This window comes from Gossypium arboreum, chromosome 4, assembly GCF_025698485.1.
Source record: "Gossypium arboreum isolate Shixiya-1 chromosome 4, ASM2569848v2, whole genome shotgun sequence".
Lineage (NCBI taxonomy): Eukaryota > Viridiplantae > Streptophyta > Magnoliopsida > Malvales > Malvaceae > Gossypium > Gossypium arboreum.
Window position 1 is genome coordinate 117,709,735 of NC_069073.1, and position 23,456 is coordinate 117,733,190.

The window sequence follows — 23,456 nt, forward strand, 5'->3', positions numbered from 1 at the left end:
GCGTGAATTTAGTACTTTCCGAAAGGCGTTAATCTCGTTACTTCCCGCTGAAGACCTGTTCCAAAACACTAACAAGAAAAAAGAAAAATAATCCAATTCTCTCTTCTTTTAATTTCAATGCACATTCATTGCGAGGGGAAAAAAAAGGAATTACTGAAACCTTAGAAACCCCTGTATTGAGCACATTCATTCAGCCATGGATGAAGAGTATGATGTTATAGTCCTAGGGACAGGTCTTAAGGAATGCATTCTCAGTGGTCTTCTCTCCGTTGATGGACTCAAAGTATGTTATTTTATATCACCATTCTTTGATCTTTCTTCGTTTGGTTTTTCATGTTTTAATGTTCCAAAGCCTCTTGCAATCTGGGTTTTCGTTTAAGAATCATGGGTAATTTTTTCTTTTTGAAGTTGTGGATCATTTTCTACTTGGGCATTTTTACGAACAGAACGTGGGGATTAGTGTTGGTTAATGTGTTGTAGGGAGTAGGATGGATGTTAACGATACCCGAACTTTTCGTTTTTTCTTGAAATATGTGTTGGTATGTGTATGATCCTCTAAATATATATGGGTGTATCTGCATTTTCCAAAATAGGTATTGCACATGGACAGAAATGACTATTATGGTGGCGAATCGACTTCTCTTAATCTTACGCAGGTAATTCTTCTTTTGATCATGTTTATTCGGCCCGTTTCTGACATTTTTCATCATACAATTTCTAATCTTTGTTTTACTGTCGTATGTATAGCTTTGGAAACATTTCAAAGGTGAAGACAAGCCTCCAGAGCAGCTAGGTGCAAGCAGAGACTATAATGTTGACATGGTTCCAAAGGCATGCGAATTTAGCTATTTTATGTTGTAATTTTCAGTACTTAATTTGCCTGTTGGATCCATCTGAGTATCCTTGTGCCGGTTATTCATGTTTAATGTGGTTTTTACAGTTCATGATGGCCAATGGCAGTCTGGTTCGTATTCTCATTCACACTGATGTTACCAAGTATCTTAACTTCAAGGCTGTGGATGGTAGTTTCGTGTACAACAAATCAAAAGTAAGGGATTGTAATTTTTTTCTTTTGGTATCATTTGTTTAGTGCAAACTTTGTTCTATTATCGTCTTCAACAACCTGATTACCATTACTTGTAGATTTACAAAGTTCCGGCGACCGATGTTGAAGCACTGAAATCACCATTGATGGGGCTATTTGAGAAGCGCCGTGCCAGAAAGTTCTTCATTTATGTCCAAGACTATGACGAAAACGATCCAAAATCTCATGAAGGACTTGACTTGACTAAAGTAACAGCGAAAGAACTTATCTCGTATGTATCTCATCCCAATTGCCCTCTAAAAAGCTTGCTCTAGCACTTACAGTGACTGTCTGTCACAGTTTACTGGTCTTGATACATGATAATTTTTGCGATGTAGAAAGTATGGGCTAGAAGATGATACAATTGACTTCATTGGTCATGCCTTGGCACTTTACAGCAGTGATAATTACTTAGATCAACCAGCTTTGGATTTTGTTAAGAGAATGAAGGTAAAAGGTTCGTTTTGTATATTGTATCCATTATTTTAAACTGAGTATTTATGCATTCCTTTTTTTGTATAGCTCTATGCAGAGTCTTTGGCACGGTTTCAAGGAGGATCCCCTTATATCTATCCACTATATGGACTTGGAGAATTGCCTCAGGTTTTTCATTATATTGAGTTTTCTTCCTAGTTTAATGGAAACTTATTTGTTTGTTTGACCTGTTATTATGTTGCTATCGGCAGGCATTTGCGCGTTTAAGTGCAGTTTACGGCGGTACTTACATGCTCAACAAGCCTGAATGTAAGGTAAATCTCCCGGAATGCAAAAAACCTGAATGTAATTTGCTTTGTTTTCTCTAAAGTACGCATAGTCGCTAACTAGTTAGTGAATATCATCTTTAAGCTCACCATTGAGTCATTTAGGGGACAGATGCTAACTTGTTAGAGAATGTCATTTTGTTACTTTGCTTTTTGGACATTTTATGATCCGAGTTTCTCTTGTGAAATTTCGGGTTGCAGATAGAATACGGTGATGATGGGAAAGTTATTGGCGTAACTTCTGAAGGTGAAACTGCTAAGTGCAAGAAAGTCGTTTGCGATCCATCTTATTTGCCTGATAAGGTGACCTCCAATGAAACGATGCCTCATATTTTTTTGTTTCACGCATCCTCAAAACACAAGTATAACAACTTTTTCTTCATGTTCATTTGATGCAACAGGTTAAGAAGGTCGGAAAAGTTGCGCGTGCTGTTTGCATAATGAGCCACCCTATTCCAGATACCAATGATTCTCACTCAGCTCAGGTTATTGTGCCTCAGAAGCAACTTGGTCGTAAATCAGACATGTATGCTGCTAACTTCCTCAGCCATTGTAAATTGCTTAAACATAAATGTTCGAAAATTTATCAAAAGATTGCATGGCGAAGAAGAGTTCCATCGAATGAACAAGTTTTGTAATTGGTTTTCAGTACCTTCAGGGGTTAATTTTTGTTATTGCAGGTACCTTTTTTGTTGCTCATATGCACATAATGTGGCTCCCAAGGGAAAATTCATTGCTTTTGTTTCAACAGAAGCCGAGACTGACGACCCCAAGGTAGAGTTGGAGCCCGGAATTAAGCTACTTGGACCTGTAGATGAGATATTCTACGACAATTATGACAGATATGAGCCGACTAATGACCATACAGCCGATAACTGCTTCATATCTGCTGTAAGGAGACTTCTCTTTCATTAATCTGCATGTTCTTTTATTATTTGAAACATCCTTGAACACTTGGAAGTATATATTTTCTCAGACATGGATTAATGCCTACCATTTTTGCATCTTTGTTAAATGAATCATTGCAGAGTTATGACCCAACGACACACTTCGAAACCACTGTGAATGATGTGATCCAGATGTATACTAAGATTACTGGAAAAGTAAGGGTTTTCATCTTATTGCATTTTGATACTAATATATATTATCTAGATTTAAACCCTAAACCCTAACAAGTATGAAAATAATATTGTTATACCTACACCTCATGAGCTCACCTTGCGCCCCATATTGACCTCACGGACGATACCCCTGATTAAAAGTCTCCTCACAAGCTACAGACACTTACAAAGCCAAGATCTTGGCGAGCCCTCTACCTCGCGAGTCCATGACATCACGAGCACGTACAATGGGGCCAACTCCCTTCTCAATACCCTTTTTAAGAATCCTTCTCTCTCCACACTCTCACCCTCTACCGTCTTCCTTCCTGCTCCTGAACTCTGATTATCCATATCCGTCTCTCCGCTCTTTGAGTAAAACCGTCACTAAACCATCATAATCCCAACCTTGTATCTACAAATATATATAAAGATTTTAAGAATATCCGCATTTAAACTCAGTCAGAGACTGAATAACATTAGGTAATATTGCAATGGTTGATTTTGAGTTTATGAAATCTTACCACTGTGCAGGCTCTTGATTTATCAGTGGACCTGAGCGCTGCAAGTGCCACCGAAGAATGAAAAATCTTGGAATTCTTTTTGTGTTGTCTCATGCAAAAGCATTTCCATTGTCTCTTTTATGTTTCATATTTTTTTAGATTATGCAGAACTCAAAAATTAAATTTATTTTTTCTATATAATAATTCTTTTTCTTCTTTGTAGCTTCTATAAATGCTCAAATCCCAAATTCTTGCTTTTCAACTTAGATCAACAATTCCTCATAGCCAAATCTACTTTTTGTTTTTATGAACAAAATGTGTTGTTTATTTTACCAAGCCTCTTAAATTGTGCTATTAGTTTTTGTATTAGGTTAAGTTATGAGTTATATACTTCTTTTAGATTTTTTTTTTTTACTTTTGGAATTTTTTTAGTCCTCGCTAAATAGTAGTTTTCAAATTTATTAAGTTGTATTATTTTCATAAACTTATGCAATAACATGTGTAATATTATGTCAATTTGTTATTTTAATATTTTACCAAAAAAACATGTATTTACCTCAATACCAAAATTTTTAAAATTGAAAAATAAGGGAGTAATAATGATCATATTGAAGAAATTTACAACTTCACAATTAAGAAGAATTTTTCTAAATAAATTTAACTGGTATAATTTGGACTGTAATTTTAAAATTTTAAAAGTAAAAATTAAAAATAATCAAACCAATAGTAATAAATTTGTTTGGTTAAAATTTTGAAATTAAGATGAAAACAAAATGACCAAAATTGATGAATTAAAAATATATGAAAAATAAAGAATAAATTTCATTAACACTAGTTAAGTAATCAAATCTTGACGAAATCCAAGTTGAGGAATCAAAATGGATTGAGTTGTCAAGTTCAAGGACCAAAGTGGATTAAGAAAAAATGTAGGTGCCAAAGTGGATTTAATTGTAAAGTTTAGAGGCCAAAAACTATATTACCCCTTTGTAAAATGAAAAGATTATAATTTTAAAAAAAAAAACGATTAATATATCATTTAATACTCGAATTTGACACTTTTTTTCTAACATGATACCTTTATTTTTTTGGTCTACTGTACTATAATTTGACACTTTTTTTAATGTGGTATCTCTATTTGGCTAAAAAATTAATATCGTCAAAATATAACTTTTATTAAATACAAATATTAAATTGGATAAAAAATAACATAGGTACCACATTATAAAAAGTGTCAAACTCGTGTACCAAATAATGTTTTAAGCCTAAAATCTAGTTTTATGAAGTTAAAAAAATCCCATTTTAGGCCTCTAAAATAAAAATTTACAATTTAGACACCCACATTATATAATTCATTTTTTTTAATCACTTTCATTAAAAACTCCAATAAAAATCTGACATGACTTTATTTTGAAATGTGGAAGTGACCAAAAATCATCTATCAAATAATGCCATGTCATATTTTTAATGTAAATGACCAAAATGAATAAATCATATAAGCTGAATCCTTAAATTGTAATTTTTTTATTTTAATTACTTAAAATTGGGGGAGAATGTAGTTTAAAAAAAAAGTATTTAGTAATGATCATTTTTGTATTGATTTTATTTGGTGAGTTGAAGAGCGGGGTGAGAATGAGTTGGAGTGCGAGTCAGCAGCGCAAGCGGTTAGACGTGTTTGATTTTGCCGCCGCCGACGAGAGAGTTGAGAGGGAATCTGCAGAGATACTCGGAAGGTTTAAGAACCCTAAAAGATGCCGCAAGCCACCTTCTCCTCTCGACAAATATAAGTTTCTTCAACGCTGTAATTTTCTCACTCATTTTTTGCCTATATTCACTTCAATCCCTCGGTGGTTACTCTGTTTGGTGCCCGAGAAAGTGCGGGAAAATGCCATCATATTGATTCTTTTATGTATATATATATATATGTATATCTAACGTGTCTTGAAACTTTTATAACAAAATGAAAATACTGCCGCCCGTTTGTTTTGTTCTTATTTGATAGAATTTTTTTCCCTTTTGAATTTCCTGGTTAACAAACAATCAAAACCAGCTTAACTTAATGCATTTAGTTCGTTTTATACGACTACTTATTCATTCCATTTGCATTGGTTCTTTGCTAACTGATTTGTTAAAATGACCTTGATGATTACATTTTATCTTTCTTTTGTAGTTGCTGGGAGAAATGAAGTTAGCAACAGTCCAATTGATCTTGAAGTTGAAGGTATGGATTTGGTTTAGGCATAGTGTTATGTTTAGTCTTTTTTATACTTGCTTTCTTGTTTAATATTTATAGCTGTTCAATCTTTTTTTTGTCTCCTCAGATTGCAAGAGGACTAAGCAAACGGAAAGTAGCAATGAACCGATCGAACTAGATTCTGAAGTTACAGAACCTCAATGTGTGATATTGCTATTTTTTTTCTTTATGAGTTATGAATTTGCATTTTTTTGGATTTTTTTATTGAACTAGATTTTGAAGTTACAGAGCCTCCAAAAGTTTTGACCTCTGATTGATTTCTGTGGAGTTGTAATTTTTTTTTTCTTTCTTTTCTTGCATTTATAATTTATTAATGGCAACTTTCATTGCTTTTGGTGTTTTTCTTGCTTTTTGTGTTGGGCACTATTTCCCTGTTATTCCACCTTTTCCCGGGTGGGAGAAGCAATTGGGGGTTGGAACTGAATATGTACCTTTAAAGGAGAGGTATTGCTACTAATTAGGCTTGACGCTGTTGTTCCATGGCTGTTTCGTGACGGCTGACATGGGAATGTGCATGTGTGTTACAGTGACATTTAGTATAATTAATTTAGCTTTTAGTTAGTTCTTTTCTTGATTGCTTTAATACTTCCAGCTCATATTGGTGCTGTTAAGGAATAGGTGAGGTATAAATAAAAAAGCTAGGTTCTAATATATATTTTGTTTTTGGAATCTTGGTTCTAATATTTGAGTAACACACATGTATGAAATAATTAGAAAAAAGTGTGCATGAGAAAAGAACAGAGTTTTTAGTTATTATTGAATTCCTTGTGCAATAATATTTATGTAACTATGTTTCTTTCATGGTATTTATAGTTTTGCAAAGTCACAAGACTTGGGAAAGGGGAAAGATTGATGGACCGATTGATGTTGATGTTGAAGGTATTTGGCATCAGGTGTACGACTTCACTATTGATGTTAAAGTTTCTAATGTCCATCATATAACTTTGTAGAAGTGCAAGTGACCAAGACTGCACCGAAGGCCAGTAGATATAAAGACAAAGACGTTAATGCTAGTGTTACAGGTCCGCTATGCACATTTCCTGCACACCGTCCTGTGAACATGAGAGATGAGATTCCTGACTTGGATAACTCTTTGCAGTCTTTTTCTTCTAATGATGAGGTATTCTGGCACCTTTCCTTTATTATCTTGAGCAAAATAAAATTCCACTCTAGCTTGTTCTCAATGCTATATTTAAAGTTTCTCATAATGAAATGCTTGCAAGAATCCTTCAAAAAGAAATGCTTGCAGGAAACCATTGGGTAACATCCCACTTATCAATTAAAATGGCTGCAGAATGAGCAAATTGGTATAATTTCAAATGACAATGGCTTGATTGAAATGAATTCTTCATCAGCATTTGCCTCTTCTCATGTAGAGTTTGGAGGTATTTTCCTTGTTCTTTTAGATTTTGCTTCATAAGTTATGGTACCTTCTTTCTCAAGCATCATGTAATGGCTGGCGATCTTATGCAACATTCTGCTTTTCTCAGATTCTCCTGGGGAGCAAGTTTCGGCTAATGGTTCTGATGTACATGAAATTGTAAGTATAGTTTTCTCCCTTGTAGTATTGACTAAGGAGTTTTTCTTTTGATGGCTGTTTAGAGGGTTGTTATTTAAATACTAACCACTTGTTGATTAATATGTGATGTCCTGCATTGAAAGTCTACAAGTTTTGGTGCTTCAGATTGCCCTTAGAAATTCATTCATATATGGACTTGTGGAGTTAAACCTTCATTGATATAACTCTTATTCTGCTTGTTTGGTGTGGGTTAACCATTAACATTGTATCTTTTACATTTGTTTATAAAAATATGCTGTTGACTTATTTCCATATTGTCTTGATAAATATTTTTTCTTTCGTATAGTTTACCAGAATGGCGGGATCAGTTTTTTTCTTTTTTTAATTTGCGTTATGCCACATTGTATTTATCTTTTTTTTCTAATAAGTTGAATTTTATTGTAGGCCTTTTTATTTATTATTTACTTGTAACTTGCAGGAAAAGGAAGATGTGGAAATTATCATTTCGCCTGATTTTATAATGTATAGGGGTATGTATTGCACAGAGGGTCAGTTAACTTTTTCAAAAACCTTCCTCAAGTTTGAGGACTTTAGTGTAAATGGGACCAAGACAAAAATTAGTTTTGTATGGGCTGTGGGTGATATCATCAGTATTGATGCAGAATGGTGTCAAAGGGTGAGTTACCAAAGGTGTTCATTCTATATTTTTCTTCAAAATTTTGCTGAGATACTTCGAGTTTATAATCTTTAAGCTTAATATGCCGCTGGACACAGGTTGAAACAGCCATTATGAATTTTGTTCTACAATCAAAGAATTCTAAGAGAGCTGAAAATGCAAATGAAATTTCAGGTTTGCTAATTTTCACAAATAATTCTCATTGAATTTTTTCTGGATATAACATGATGTTTCAGGTTCTGAGAGAAAGTATCTGAACTCCAATTAAAAGTATACGTCCAGAAATTTGACATTTTGGAATATCACCTGTCATAGCTGTATTGTATCCTTGCATCATAACCTTGTTTGATTTCATTTAGGGGAGAAAACAGCAGCAATCAATAGAATTAGGGCTGTAAAACTGGTTGGAATGAAGGTGGAATTCTAGAAAACTTAGGGTTATAAAAAACCTCTAGTTTCTTTATATTAATTCAAAGAAAATAATAATGTGGTGACTGTGTATCTGTTACATCGTAGTTATAATAGACTTCCTTGGAAGCAAAGTTTCTTCACTTTCTTGCAAATAAAGTTTTATTCTTACCCTAGATTTAAACCCTAAAGAAAACTAATAATTCAAGCCGTCCATGATATACCAAATACTTAAAATAACATTATAAAATAAAACTAAAATAATAAAATATTAATAATAAAGCTTCTGCGTCATTGTATCTGCACTATTTCCTTTTTAGGTGCCATTTCAAAGAAACTGTCTTCAACCATCTTCTTCCAATAGTAATTGTTTTAGATGCTGTTGTGATCTCATTTATTGGTTATCTTTTCTCAGCAATAAATTTTGAACTAGATTCTTGATTGCTGCAGTCATTGAGTCATTGAAGTTTTCAGTATATGATCCTTGTTGGTCTGAAAGGCAGGACTCAATCAAATCATTGAGTGTGAGATACAGGGATGTATGGAACACTCTTTCTGAGTAAGTTTTCTACTGACTTTGTTTCTTATCGAGTTATCACTTTTTTCAATGTAGATCTAGAGAGTGATGGTTTTTTGTATTAGAATATATAGGCATTTGATTTTGTTTTCCCTGTCCAGAGAAATGGTGATCTTGCATATACCATTTGGTTTGACTATTTTCTTGTTAGTGTCGTCGTATTCTAGCTCTGATCAGCATCTTCTGGTACTCACTGTGTTTTAGTCCCTTTCTTCTATTGTAACTTCCTATTTATGTGTAAATGAAAATTTCTTTTGTTTGCATGCGTGCATGGTTTAATTGCATTGATTTAACCATTCATGTTAAAATTTGCAGCAAAAATGAAGAGAATGCCTTGATGAGGCAGAATGGCAGGTCTTCTTCAAAGCCATATTTTTCTGAGTAAGTTGAAGAAACTTCTATGTTTTTTTACCAGTTGAGACAGAACATCTGGTGCTAATCGGTTTCTGAATGCATTTTAATGGATCGTTTGATGATTAATGCTTCTCTATATCCTTTTCCTTTCTCAAGGTACAAGCTCTATAATATTTTTGGGTTTTATGGATTTAGGGATTTGAACCTCTGTCCTTTTCCTAACCCCCAAAAAAAGAAAAAACTAAAAATAAGCTTTCAGTCAGTATCATAATATCTCTTTAAAGTTTTAATGATTTTACCTTCTTTTTTCCCTTCTGTTTTAGATCGTTTATAACTATGTTATATTTCAGCCGTTGCCCTTTTCTTTGAAGCGGTTTCGAGAATCCTCAGGATATATTCCCATTTGAAAATACTATTTCCTAACTTTTAGCATAAATGAAGTGGGAGCTTACCTTCAAGTACCAATACTGGATATGGTTGTTATGGCACTCATTCATTTTCCTTCTTCTGTATATGTATGTACATGTGTATTATTTAGTTTTAAAGCTTTAAATCTTTCACATATGTCTTTTCTATTTATCACTTAAGACTTTTTCATCTTTTTCGAAAATTGATGCATCTAACTAATTTGTTGTGCAGTTTTCATGAACATTTTGAAGAAGTTATCTATCCGAAAGGTGATCCTGATGCTATTTCAATTAGCAAGAGAGATGTTGAACTTCTTTGCCCAGAAACATTCATCAATGATACTATCATTGACTTCTATATTAAGTAAGCTTGCAATGATATATTCTATGTTCTTGGTTTTCTTCTTCATGCTCTCAAGGTTAGCCTATGTTAGATCTTGGATGTGCTAATCTTCGTTCAACCTTGAGGATTCATTTATCAAATATACATGCAATATAGTTATGGCATTGGAAACATCTTGTCTTTATCATCATGTCTTCTTGTTTCAGCATAAGTAGTTATTCTACATTGTTGGATTAGCAGCATTTTTTTTTTTCATTTCAAGAAATTTACTACTTTATAATATTCAAATGGTGATCTGCGCTTATACAATAGACAGCTGAAATTATCATCTCAAGATTGGCAGCTAGGTCTCTAATTTAACATCATAATCATGATGAATGTCTAAGTGCCTTGTGAGAGTTAATGAGAAACCTTCCCTATGTTTAATTTGTGATCCCAAGCCAAGGTATTATAGTCTGTGTTGGTTCTATTCCCTGACTTGAAATGACTGATGTTTGTTTCTGATCCATTGGCAGATATTTGAAGAATAAAATTCAACCCGAGGAGCAACATAGGTTCCACTTTTTCAATAGCTTTTTCTTTCGGAAGCTTGCTGATCTGGATAAAGGTTTATCTGATGAATGTCAAGCCAAATCAGCATTTCAACGTGTTCATAAATGGACGAGGAAGGTGGATATCTTTGAAAAGGATTACATTTTCATTCCTGTAAATTACAGGTATTAAACTTATCTGTTTTTTTTTTTTTTTAACATGGCATGAGAGAACAATCTTTATGTAGCTTCCTAATGAGTTATTAACACATCTCCATGACAGTCTTCATTGGAGTTTGATTGTCATCTGTCATCCTGGTGAAGTGGCTAAACTCAAAGGCAAGCTCATAATGGACTGTCTGAGTATGTCATAGCAACTAGGATTATGATTGTCTCCGCTTTTACCTTAGTTTCGGTTGACTTGCAGATGATGCAACTGAAAATTTACTTAAAGTGCCTTGCATCTTGCACATGGATTCAATTAGAGGAAGTCATAGGGGCCTTAAAAACCTTTTCCAGAGGTAATTTCTTCATGATTATTTTCTTTAGTTGCGATGCTTTTATTTTGTTTGCAACTTAGAACAGAAAAACCAAAATGAAGAAACATAGAAATTGTTGGACAAATCATCTGGCCTTGTTATTTTAAGATGGAGCTGTGGATCTAAAATTTTCTTGCTCTGTTTGAAATAGTCATTCTTGCTTTTAAAGATCTTATTATTGATTATTATATCCTCATTTCATTGCCATGAAATGACAGTTACTTATCTGAAGAGTGGAAACAGAGGCATAGAGAGGCAGCAGATGATGTTCCTTCAAAATTTTTAAATTTACAGTTTGTCCCACTAGAGGTATTGCTCCTCTTGTTTCTGCTGTGGTGTCGGTTAGCATGTTATGTCACCTTGTTTTTTTATTAGAATGTATCACATTCACATTTTGCAAAATTAATTTACTATTTATATTTTATGGTTCAGCTGCCACAACAGGAAAATTCATTTGACTGTGGCCTCTTTTTGCTGCATTATGTGGAATGCTTTCTTCTTCAAGCACCTATCAATTTCTCCCCTTCTAAGACAACAGGATCCTCCAACTTTGTGAGTACTGCCATTACTTTCTTCAAGATTTGAAACTTGTATAATGCTATTATGTGGAGCTCTTTGAAACTTGCTTGCTTCAACCTTTTTATATTCACCTTTTCTAATATTATCTTCGACATTTTCAGCTTAATGTGAATTGGTTTCCACCTGCTGAGGCTTCTTTGAAACGTTGTCATATCAAGAAGTTAATCTATGAAATCCTGGAAGAACAATCCTGTAGTTCCCCGTTAGTTGAAGGCATCTATAAATACTCTTCCTCCGTCTTACCCCTCCATAGTGAGCAAGATTCTGGAGTAAAGTCCATTGACCAGATTGGCAGTTCAGCAGAAACATGTCATGATCATTCCTTAAATTCTAACGGTTTGATACTCTCTGCTGCATCCCCTACAACAGTTCTAGAAGGCCGGAAAGACTCGGAATTAGAGATTTTTGATTGTTATGAGGTGGGAATTCTCGGGGGATCGCTTGGAAACTATACACATGGTCAAAGAAATGCTATGTCACCTATAGAGGTAACATTTTGTTTCTTTATTACCAATAAGCTTAAGTCAGATATAAGATCAATTTGCCAATGAAAATTGATAAGGTGTGAATCCTCTGTCTGTAACTCTCTGATTTGCATCAATGGAAATATTAGCATATAGAGAATATAAGCTGATTCACTGGTTATTTTCATTGTTATGTAACCATGTCTCCATGTCTTTTATTAGATGATAGGAAATGTTGCCAATAAGATTTAGCATGGTTGCACTTATCCAACATCCATCAATGAAACAGGAAATAGAAGAGACAAGTGAAGAAATTGCTGCTGATTCTCCCATAGATCTTGATGGTGAAGCTTCTGGATTGGTAACTGAACCTCGCTTATTCATACGGTGTCCTAGCAAAGACGTTAGTGTATTAAGTACATCATGGAACCAACATATGCCATTGGATGTCGAGGATTCAGATTTTAACAAGTTGAGTGATTCTCCAGATTCATCAGAGATAAGGCTAGACGATGATGACCAGGTATCGAACCATGGAGGGGTAACTAATAAAACTATATCGTCCGCAACCTCAAATGAAGGTTACTCTGATTGTATTATTGAAGATTCTCAGGAGCACGATGACATTGCGAGTACATGTTCCTCTTTGTACTTTGATAGGGACATTTCAGCTCTATCCCATCAAGAAGTAGACCCGACTACGAAATTTGATCTTAAAGAAAATTTGATCCCGATGACCAAAGGTGATGAAGAGCCAGTCACAGAGGTTCCCAAGGCATAAATAGCTTCTTGCCGAAGGAAAGCTCGAAGCTTTTCAAAATTGTTGCATTTCTGATCCCATCAACAAGCAAAATCGATCTGAAAAGAGATTTCGATGCCGATGAATGATGGAGATCATGTGTCTGAAAGGCGATGAACAAACCGGTCACAAAGGGTTCCAAAGGTATATACCACTTCTTAGCACTAGTTAACGTTGTATACTTTTGTCTGTCATGTCAGTAATCCATGGTTTCCATTTTGTATATTTCCATTTTCCTTTAGAGAAAGTTTAGTAGTTTTCTGGAAATCAAATTGAATATCTACTCAAATCGAATCAAATTACATTTGATTAATTAGTTTTAAAATATATTTGTATAAAGTATTTTAAATTTTTTACTAATTTAAATAAATTTTGTTATTTTTATATTTGTAAAAGAAATTAGTTATAAAATAAATAAAAATAGAATTTAGTTTGGTTCAGATGATTATAGCTTTCTAACTTACAAACAGTGAATCAAATTGAAATCAATTTATTTGAATAAATTGAAATTAAATTAAAATAACCAATAAAATGGTCAAATTATAGTTTTGTCTCGCCAAAATTTAATATTTAATTCTTATACTTTGATTTAACTTAATTTTAATTTAATTATTATTGGTTAGTTTAATTAGTTAATATTTTGATTTTATCAAAATGTCGATTTGAATTTTATTATTAGAATATATATTTTAAAAATATAAATTAGCATTTTAACCATAAAATCAGTTGCAAATATAAGTATAACAGATAGACCAAAACCATAATTTGACCCAAATAAATTATTAAATATAGGTATTTTAATGGAAAAAGATGAGTTCTTTTAAAATGTTTTTGAAAAGTGCCTTAAAATTATTATATTTTAAGGAATAAAATATCTATTTGAGGAATAATATTTAAGTTAGTTAATAATATTATATTTTAATAAAGAATATAAAAATATTATAATTTGTTGTTCATATTTTAATATATAAAATATAAATTTTAAATATTTTTAAATAATAAATATTAATTATTTATAAAAGTATTATGTTATTGGAGGGTAAAAAATAATTAAGTACTAAAAATATTTTTAGAAGAATAAAAGTTAAAAAATTTACTTTTATTTTAAAATAAAAAGTAAAATTTCAATTAAAAATAACTTGTGCAGCACAGTTATTTTTCTAAAAATACTTTTAAAGTTAAAAGTATTTTTTTAAGTACTATTAAATAGGCACGAAGTTAAGTGTCAACGCAACTGTTGCCTGAAAGTTTTAATATATATATATCTATATATAAAAATAAAAAAAAGGGCAGAAAAGGAAAAAAAAACAATAGTTTATCTGAGAGCTCCAAATTGCCTACCACCCATTCCAAATTACCTACAAAAATTTGTCTTTTTGATTCGTAATAATAAAGAAACAAGACAAAGGGGAGGTGGCCATGCGCCATTGTTAAACTCCCAAGTTGTTTTTTAATGGCTTCAATTCCATCATCTCCGAAGCCTCCCAATCTCACTTTCCCCAGCCCCCATTTTCCTTCTTTTAAAACACCCTTCGTTTACCCTCTTTCTACCTCCAGGAGGTTCCCTCATTCCACCCTTTGCCGTTGTTCCAACGATTCTTCCGATGGTAATTCCGGTAACTGGCGGTGGGACTCCGCTATTCAAGGCGTTTTCAAGAATGCCGTCAAGAGATTTTATTCCTACATGAACCCTTTTCGGAAAAGCCCAACCGGGGATGGTGATAAGGTGAACGACGACGTTTCGGATAAGCAACGAGTGGAGGATTGTGATTGGGATTGGGATCGGTGGAAAAAGCATTTCGAACAAGTCGATGAACAAGAACGCCTCTTATCCCTTTTAAGGGTATTTTATTTACGAATTTTATTATTCTTTTTTTTTTGGAATTTTATTTGATGGGATTGCTTTTTTATTTATTTTATTTTTTTAACAGTCGCAATTAAATGAAGCTGTACTTAGTGAAGATTATGAGGATGCTGCTAGGTTAAAGGTTGCAATTGCGGCTGCTTCTAGAAATGACACTGTTGGCAGAGTTATATCACATTTAAATGTACAAATTCTATTTCTTTTTCATTATATTAATCCTCTTTTTTAATTTAAATAAAAAAAATGGGGAGTTTCCATTGTTTTTGCTGACCTGTTTTATTATAACTTCAGAGAGCAGTAATGGAAGAACGTTTCCTGGATGCTGTATTTTTAAGGGATAATGCTGGTGCTGGATTAGTAAGTTAACCCTTTCTTTTCTGTTACTTTAGAATGAAAATGGAAAAAAAGAAGAAAAAGGCAAGGATGTTTTTTTAGTAGCTAAGTCAATATTGTTTGGTTTTTATGGTCTTTTAATTTCAGGTTGGATGGTGGGCTGGTCTTCCGAATGATACCAAAGATCCGTATGGTCTAATTATACGGATAACTGCCGAACACGGTAGATATGTTGCCAGGAGTTTTAGTCCTAGGTAATCACTCCCCTTTTTCATATGTATAATTGATCATTTGTTTGTTGGTCTGTACATGTATTTGTGCTGCTTTTACAAGTGTTTCTTGTTTATGCATTTTGAACTGGCTCAAGTTTTCTTATACTTCTTGCTCATACTTATTGATTATTGATTTGTAATTTCAATGATTGTTTTCTGACCTTGTTTGATTGATTCTCTTTTATGTCAGGCAGCTCGCTACTGCGTCAGTTGGTATTCCTTTGTTTGAGATCTTTCTTACTGTAAATAAGAAAGGTGAATACAAACAGCAGGTATCTTTTGGCTTGTCTAATGTGCATTATATCTTTGTCGGCTGTTTATTACTCCGTCCTCTTTAAGTGAGCCATAGGTATTCTTGTTGTAAGCTTAAAAGGAATAAATATGCTTGAACAATACTGTGTTCCAGGCACCCTCCTTAGCTTTCATAGTTTTCAAATTTGTAGTAACGTTTAATGTATTTTGCAAATGGAATGTTATTTGGTGTCTTTCAGGCTGTGTACTTGAAAAGGAGGAGTGTTTTCCAAGATACTTCAATGTCACCAAAAACATCTGGAACCACCAGCCACTTGGGTCTATCAGACTCCGTTGAAGAGAAAAACGATCTTTTTGTTCTTGGCACTGAAGATGGTGTTGATGAGGAAGATGATGATGAAGATGATGATGCAGATGAGAGTGAGGGACTAACTGGTTTTCAAAATATATTGCAAGATGTGGTTCCTGGTGCAAAGGTCAAGGTCGTGAAGGTCACTTCACCTGGGAAAGTAGACCAAGATTTTGTATCCAAGGTGATTGAGCAGATAATAGATGAAGACGATGAAGAAAAAGATGCTGATATAGAAAGCATAGAAGTGGATGATGAAATTAAGAGTGATAATGACCAAGAGAGAGATAAAATTGAGATGGATGCGGATAATGGAGTTATTGATAGTGATAGGCAAAGTGAAATTGCAGTTAAAGTTGTTGTTGGTGGTCTTGTACAAAAGCTTTCTGGCAATGTTCCTGCAATTGAATCACTTAGAGTGCCTGCTAAGTTAGTGAAAAAGGGGCACCTAGCATTTTCATTTTCTATAGAAAAGGACGTAAGTCAACAAGATACTAGTCTCAAGGCAAAGGGTTTGATAGATAGAAAAGCAAAGGTTCAAGGTCAACGCACCGCAGATGAAATAATGATTGATCTTGCTAAATTTATCGGCAGAGAGAAGATACCTTTGAAGGTAGGTTCAATATATTAAATAAATATTTGACAAATAAGTATTGTAACTGTAGAATGCTTGGATTGCTAACTAATTTCAACAATGCAGGTACTCAAAGATGTTGGTGAATTGATAAATCTTACTCTCAGTCAAGTTAAAAATCGTCAACCACTATCTGGTTCTACAACTTTCCATCGCATTGAGATTGCAGCATCACCGGATCCCCTAAATGGTAATTTGTACACCATCTGTTGATGTTCGTTAATGGTTTTATGGAAACATGATTTATTATTCATTCTATCTATTCATGTGTATTATAGAATTATTGTATTTACAATATTATTTGATCAGGATTATATATTGGTACACATGGGCTTTACACGTCAGAAGTCATTCATCTTAAACGCAAATTTGGTCAGTGGCAAGGGGATAGTGGGACTAAGGAGCCTTCGGATCTTGAGTTTTATGAATATGTGGAAGCTGTAAAATTAACTGGAGATCCTTATGTACCTGCAGGCCAGGTATGTACGCATTTGAAATGCAGCCGATTCTCTCATTATTGTCCTTAAATTATTTGTACTTACTGACCTTCCCCTCTCATACTTGTTTTTTTTTTTTTTTTTTTGATTTGTCATCTAATACCTTGGGAATATCTACAGGTGGCGTTTCGAGCCAGAGTTGGTAAAAGATATCAACTCCCACATAATGGGCTAATTCCTGAAGAATTTGGAGTGGTACATTTTCTTTTAGTATATATTGATAACTTGTAAAGTTTAAAGTTTGAATTTGTGATACCCTTTGAATTTCACTCTTTGATATCTGCTTCAAAAGTTAAGGAAGTTCCGTGGTCTTATTTTCGACTCAGGTTGCTCGATATAAAGGACAGGGTAGGCTTGCTGAACCAGGCTTTCGAAATCCTCGATGGGTTGACGGCGAGCTTGTTATTCTTGACGGGAAGGTTTATCTCTTTTGTCCGATCAAGTTTGGTTCAATGACTTTTTTTGGTCAAATGGATATTGATTATTTGATATTCTGATTTGCTAATCTGAACAGTACATCAAAGGAGGGCCGGTTGTTGGATTTGTATATTGGGCCCCTGAATATCACTTCTTGGTGTTCTTCAATCGACTAAGGCTTCAACTATAAGTCTATTGTACATAGTATTTGAGCATGTTTATTTTCCGTTCAGATAACACGGGGTAAGTACTTCCTCACCGTAAAGTAAACGCATTAATTTAATTTCATTGCCTTCCGACCTTTTTGTTTCCATTTGAAATTTCTGTTTTACAAGTAATCCCATCAATTAAGCATGCGGCATCAATTATAATCTGCTAAAATCAATTAGGGGCCATGTTTTGTGAACTATTTTCCACGTTCAGGTCACATTGGTCGAGTAAATATCTGACTTAGCTACCTTCCTTTCCAGTCCTCCCCTGTCCAGTCATGCTTGCTACAGAGATAATTGAAGTTCCCTAATATTGTTTCGTCTTAACAAGTGGGTTCATAACTTTCAGTATACATGCATTATAAATGCGTCTTTTCATGTATGTGCGTTGTGTGTTAGGGTATGCATGACTCTGTAAACGACATTGTCTGCATTAGCAAGATGATCAATCTCCATAGGAAACACAAATCGTATGCTTCTTTTTAAAATTAAAATGATTGTTATTCATACGGTTGGTATCTGTTTCTTCAATTAAGAACAATCAGTATGGGATCTTTTCTTTTTCCGTTTCTCTCTTCCAAAAATACATTGCTGATACGTAACATGTAACGGTAGCATTTGTGTTCGGTTTCTTCACCATTAAACCTAAAATATTCAATATCGAAAATTCCCTTCTCTGTGTGTGTTTGCAGTTCAACTTGATTCTTGTCACTGAATAGTAGAGCAACAAAGAAGGGAAGAGATTCAAGCTTATATTTTGACTGCCTGACTTACTGGGTTCACACTGTGGAAGTCGCCGTGGAGCTTCTCAAGATTCAGTCTTTAATGAAGTTCCTTTCCTTGGATCACAGCATCTGATAACTTCCGAAAGTAGAGGCCTATTGGAATCATTATAGCCATAGCTGGAGTTAATGAGATATTCTGTAAGAAAAAGAAGATCCAAATGGTCAATAGATGAAGTTAGGAGTTAGGACCAGTGAAATATCGAAGGCCTTTAGCATATGAGCTTCAAATTCTCTGTAAATTGGCTTCGTTTTTAATTGGTTAAACTACTATAATAGCCCCTCAACCAAAATACTTTTGTCAAAAAAGTCCCTATACTTTTTTGTCAGTACTTATTATGACTTAAATTATTCTATATAAAAAGTTCTATTGCTTTTCCTTTGAATCCTCGTCTTTTGGTTTCCAACGTCCACACCAAGTATGGAGGGAGTGTTACACAGCATGCAAAATCCAATATTTGTGTATCAAAATTAATTTAACCAACCAAATATCACCAAAAATGAGAGAAATCCATACATTCATTATAACTTAGATGAACAAATTTCTTCTCTTCCCCACCAAAACCTTCCATCTCTAAAACCCATACTCTCACTTGCGAATGTAATATTATCTAAAATATATATATTTTGAAAAATTATCTTTTAAATTATATATATCATTTTTCAAATAAATAAATTGAAATTAGGAAGGAATAATAACCCGTCAGAGTTTCTCTTTTAGTCAAAGTGAAAAAAGAACAAAAAAGAAGAAGAAGCTATTCATTATTATTTAAGGGCAAATTTAATTAAAATAGTAAAATTATTATTAAAATAATATTTCGGATAAAATGTAATATAATAAACTAAATGTTATTTTGCAATTTGTAATAGCCAAAACGTATTATTTTTATATTTTGAACAAAATGTAATGAAGAATAGCAAAATATATAGTTTGAAAATTGAAATGTTATTCAAAGAATATAGCAAAGATTTGGTGATTTTATTATTTCATTTGGTTTAAAATGAATAAAATATCATTAAAAACTAAAGTAAAATTATCAAAAAATATTTAATTACTTGAAGAGATGGCACATTATTTATTATAAAATCTTGACAGTATGAGTAATGTTATATTTCGACTCAAAGGAAATTTTTAATCCATATATATAAATATAAATATAAATATAAATATAAATGTAATTTTAAAATATAAAATTACATTCGACAATCATAAATTTTATGAACTAATAATATCTATAATAATCTAATCCCACTTTGGGTGCAATCGAATCTTTTACTTCACAGTAGGGGCAAAGCCCCCCAGTAGAATGCATTAGCTGTCCACTCTTAGGTTGGGTAGTAAAAGTTGGAGAAGGCAATCACTTATTCTCAAAACCAGCATTCTTAAGTCGAAAGAGTTGGAGGGGGAAAGCTCTTTGCCGTTCTTGGTTTTCCTATAGCAGGATCCTCCAGAACCACAAGAATCCTTAGTTAGAATGGGATTCCAATTCAACACCTTTTGAGATTTCGAGAAGAGTTGCTCCTTAGAGAGCACATTACGATGAAATTTGTAAGTGTGTTCGGGGAGTTATTGTCTATCGTTGGCCCCCTAAAATGGAAAAACTTTCTTTTAGACTGTTTGAAAATTTTAAAATTTTAAAATAGTAAAGGTAAAATTGTACTTTGGTTTCCCCTAAAAATGATAAAAATTTGATTTAATCCTTTAAAAATTATAAAGGTATAGGCTATTAAAATAGTGAAATTGCATTTTTACTATAATAAAAATTACAATTTTATTTCGGCCCCCTAAAAAAGTTTTCTGACTTCACCCCTACTTCATAGCTACAATAACTAATCTTATAGCCATTGTTGTTTTTAACCTTACCGAAAATAAACGTACAATCCATCCAAACTATGGTTAAGTCTTCATAGTTTTATAATTCCAAACTCAAGCAATTAAATTTACCGACTAATCTTTTTACACAACTAAAATTGTTGAAATTAGACTAAATCAATTGATCAAATTGGTTAGGTTGAAAACCAATCAATACATCAATTTAAAGAAAATAATTGAATCAATTGATTCATGAATCAACATGGATTGATTGAAGCATGTTAATAACCTGTCGAATTGATTTTTTTTTAATAATTATATTTATTTTTTTTAAAATAATTTTTAATCATTTATTTAATTAAACCAATCAAACTAATTAAATTCATCAAACTAAAATTTGACAAATCCGACCACCTATTTAAAAAAAATAAAATAAAGAGGACTAATTACCATTGACTAGTTGCAATTTTAGGATGAATACGTCCAATGACAAGGTGACTTAAATCATTGACTTGTAATATTCTACGTCTTGCCAATTTATTGTTATTATTGATGGACCAAATTGAAAAATCAAAAGTTAATTATGACTTATCCAAGTCCTTAATTACTTCTATATTGCTACTGTCTTTTAATTCAACCATTCCGTTTTGGTAGTAAATCGGAATATTAAATTTTAAGTTTTATTTCAATGTAAATTTTAATTGTATAAATTGATTTCATTATTAAAATACATGGTATTAATTGGAATTATTGTTTGTTAAATTTTTAATTTAATTTTGGAATTTATTAAATGATGAATTGTTATATGTATTATATGGGATAATCTTACGATTCAATTTATAACATATATTTTTATTTTTATTTTTATTTGTTTAATGATAGAAAACAATAAATTCATTATTACAATACTGAGTACTTTCGATTAAGCACATATTCACTGTAAGGCCCAAATTTTGCCTGAGGCCCAATAAACCAAATAAATAAATACAATACTCAATTACAGCCCAAATATTAAAACTCTAAAAGCCCAATTAGCCCACAACCTTAACTAATTTTCAGTAAAAAAAAAAAAGAAAAAAAACCTAGCCACCTCCACTTGCTCCACTTACACCTGCAAAAGTCAAAAGAAGAAAAAACAAAAAAAGGGGCAGAAAAGAAGCAAGAAAACAAGGAAATAGATAATAGCAAATCCATGATATTTCGGCTATAAAGCCTGAAATCCCGGATTTTTTTTGGGTACAAAAACAAGAATATTGTAAAAGGGGGGAGATTTTTTTTTGATAAAAAAAAAGAGATTGAAGAAAAAAAAGTGTAATCTCTCTGAAGATTTTTCTTTAAAAAAAACAGCAAGCAATAGAAAAAAAAAAGATAATAACAAAGCCATAAAAAAAGAAGAAGTGCAAACCGGCTTAAGATTTTTTTCTTTTCTTTTTTCTTTTATTATTCGAATCCATCTCTTCTCATTCATGTATTAAAATATATCAAGGTATATATATAAGAAATATATAAAAAAAAACCTTTTGAAATTTACGCCACTGCGTGTGGTGGTTGACAATGGCCGGTGGCGGCGGATGGCGGCAGACGGAGCCGGAGTTTGGTCGGAGGGAGAAGGCCTTAAGAGAGTTTGATAGAAAGGGGTTATTTTTTTTTTTTATGAAATGGGAAAAATGAGTTTTTTTTTAAGGAATTTTGACTTATATAGCCCCATCAAAACGACGTCGTTTTGGGTTTAAGCCACTAATGCCAAAACAACGTCGTTTTGGCTCTTAACCCATGGCCGACTTGCGACCCGACCCGCTCTAACTTCAGGATCCGCGTGTTTTCATTGGAGGGGCTATTTGCGCGTTTAGCCCCTCTGCTTTTTATTACTTTGCAATTAAATTATTTTTATTTTAATTTGGCACCAAAATTTGTCGCAATTTTCAATTTAATCCTAGCTGATCTGTGCATTTTATAAAGGGGTTATTGCACTTTAGGCCCTCTGTTGTTTCACGCAGCATTTAAATAGGCCCTTTTCTTTTTTTTTTTTTTAAATTTGGCCCAAAACTTCGTTTTTAATTGAAGTTAGTCTCTTTTTAATTTAAGTTGATTTTTATATTATCTTTGCTACTTTAATTTTTAATATTAGTTCCAATAATATTATATATATGCTTTTAAATATACTCTTTTATTTTCTTTTATTATAAATATTATTATTTTATTTTCTTTACGTTATTATTATATCGTATCATTTTTTTATCATATCATTATTATTTTTCATGTACACATTATTTTCATGATTATTATTGTGTTTATTTTTACTACTATTATTGTATTTATTATTAGTATTAGTATTATAATTACTATTATCATACTTATATGTATATATATATTTATATGTAAAGTTATCAATGGTTATTTTAATATTATCATCATCTTAATATTAATATGTACTTATTTTTAACATATATATATATGTATGTATATATTTATGAAGTATTATTAATAATTGTTTTGTAACATTATTATTATTATTTCTAATGTGTATGTATTATATATATTTTAATACTATATTATGTATATATTATATTATATATATATTTATTATATTTTTATGTATATATTTTAATATCACATTATTCATATGTTTTTTTATATATTATCCCATGTAAATACTTTCAATACTACATTATGCATATATTTTTGTCTCTATTATATATATACTTTTAATATTCAATACTATTATTATAAATATGTTTTTGGTATACGTATGTATATTTTTATTTTTTCTTTATTCATATATTATTATCATTATTTTCTACATTATATTATTATTATTATTATTATTATTATTATCATTGTCATTGCCATTTTGTTGTTCCATGTTTTATTCATTTTCATTTATTCGTTAATTTGCTTATGTCTTGATCATTTCATTTTCCTCATGCATTTGTTTATATTTACATATTCTTGGTCTTGCTATTACTTCATCTTTTATAATTACTCATATTATCGTTTTTGACACTATCGCACCTATTATGTTATTATTTGTAGCACCCCAAACCCGCCCGAAGTTATGGCGGATCCGCATGCCACATCAAAACGTAAAAAATTTCCATTCTAAGTCCGAAAATCGTACTTGATGTTCAAAAGATTAATTCATT

The 23,456-nt window shown here is 32.2% G+C and overlaps 3 protein-coding genes and 1 long non-coding RNA gene across 4 annotated transcripts; 3 read left to right on the top strand and 1 right to left on the bottom strand.

The window, feature by feature from the left end:
- Positions 1-3,678, top strand: LOC108456063 (guanosine nucleotide diphosphate dissociation inhibitor At5g09550-like). The gene is made up of 13 exons (XM_017754656.2): positions 1-283; positions 594-656; positions 748-831; positions 941-1,048; positions 1,144-1,316; positions 1,423-1,534; positions 1,607-1,687; positions 1,771-1,833; positions 2,047-2,148; positions 2,247-2,371; positions 2,526-2,736; positions 2,874-2,948; positions 3,477-3,678. Exons 1-13 carry the CDS (start codon positions 197-199, stop codon positions 3,525-3,527), a joined length of 1,335 nt encoding a protein of 444 aa, XP_017610145.1. The 5' UTR covers positions 1-196; the 3' UTR covers positions 3,528-3,678.
- On the bottom strand, positions 2,908-3,751 carry LOC128291495 (uncharacterized). The gene is made up of 2 exons (XR_008281299.1): positions 3,467-3,751; positions 2,908-3,357 (listed from the first exon to the last, which is right to left on the bottom strand). It is a non-coding gene; the product is annotated as an uncharacterized LOC128291495 (long non-coding RNA).
- A 1,234-nt stretch (positions 3,752-4,985) lies between these two features.
- LOC108454497 (probable ubiquitin-like-specific protease 2A) lies at positions 4,986-13,216 on the top strand. The gene is made up of 19 exons (XM_017752976.2): positions 4,986-5,243; positions 5,613-5,663; positions 5,764-5,838; positions 6,510-6,575; positions 6,647-6,816; positions 6,991-7,081; positions 7,187-7,236; positions 7,694-7,891; positions 7,990-8,065; positions 8,750-8,858; positions 9,192-9,257; positions 9,870-10,001; positions 10,496-10,696; positions 10,794-10,849; positions 10,938-11,031; positions 11,268-11,358; positions 11,482-11,601; positions 11,730-12,116; positions 12,382-13,216. The coding sequence occupies exons 1-19, from the start codon at positions 5,024-5,026 to the stop codon at positions 12,871-12,873; spliced, it is 2,745 nt and encodes a 914-aa protein (XP_017608465.2). The 5' UTR covers positions 4,986-5,023; the 3' UTR covers positions 12,874-13,216.
- Positions 13,217-14,156: 940 nt separating this feature from the next.
- Positions 14,157-18,886, top strand: LOC108457051 (protein EXECUTER 1, chloroplastic-like). Its single transcript, XM_017755861.2, has 12 exons — positions 14,157-14,734; positions 14,823-14,939; positions 15,047-15,112; positions 15,236-15,342; positions 15,551-15,632; positions 15,852-16,574; positions 16,662-16,785; positions 16,905-17,074; positions 17,213-17,287; positions 17,419-17,511; positions 17,607-17,752; positions 18,411-18,886. The coding sequence occupies exons 1-11, from the start codon at positions 14,345-14,347 to the stop codon at positions 17,697-17,699; spliced, it is 2,040 nt and encodes a 679-aa protein (XP_017611350.1). The 5' UTR covers positions 14,157-14,344; the 3' UTR covers positions 17,700-17,752; positions 18,411-18,886.
- The last annotated feature ends 4,570 nt before the right edge of the window (positions 18,887-23,456 follow it).

What these genes read in the sequence shown, in the direction of transcription:
- LOC108456063 (XM_017754656.2), top strand. Translation starts at nt 197, where the DNA reads ATGGATGAAGAGTATGATGTTATAGTCCTAGGGACAGGTCTTAAGGAA. An exon ending in ACAGCGAAAGAACTTATCTC is followed by an intron (nt 1,317 to 1,422) that starts GTATGTATCTCA and finishes TTTGCGATGTAG; the next exon opens with AAAGTATGGGCTAGAAGATG. An exon ending in ATTTTGTTAAGAGAATGAAG is followed by an intron (nt 1,535 to 1,606) that starts GTAAAAGGTTCG and finishes TTTTTTGTATAG; the next exon opens with CTCTATGCAGAGTCTTTGGC.
- LOC108454497 (XM_017752976.2), top strand. Translation starts at nt 5,024, where the DNA reads ATGATCATTTTTGTATTGATTTTATTTGGTGAGTTGAAGAGCGGGGTG. An exon ending in ATCATTGACTTCTATATTAA is followed by an intron (nt 10,002 to 10,495) that starts GTAAGCTTGCAA and finishes ATCCATTGGCAG; the next exon opens with ATATTTGAAGAATAAAATTC. An exon ending in TACAGTTTGTCCCACTAGAG is followed by an intron (nt 11,359 to 11,481) that starts GTATTGCTCCTC and finishes TTTATGGTTCAG; the next exon opens with CTGCCACAACAGGAAAATTC.
- LOC108457051 (XM_017755861.2), top strand. Translation starts at nt 14,345, where the DNA reads ATGGCTTCAATTCCATCATCTCCGAAGCCTCCCAATCTCACTTTCCCC. An exon ending in CTTATGTACCTGCAGGCCAG is followed by an intron (nt 17,075 to 17,212) that starts GTATGTACGCAT and finishes GAATATCTACAG; the next exon opens with GTGGCGTTTCGAGCCAGAGT. An exon ending in TTGTTATTCTTGACGGGAAG is followed by an intron (nt 17,512 to 17,606) that starts GTTTATCTCTTT and finishes TAATCTGAACAG; the next exon opens with TACATCAAAGGAGGGCCGGT.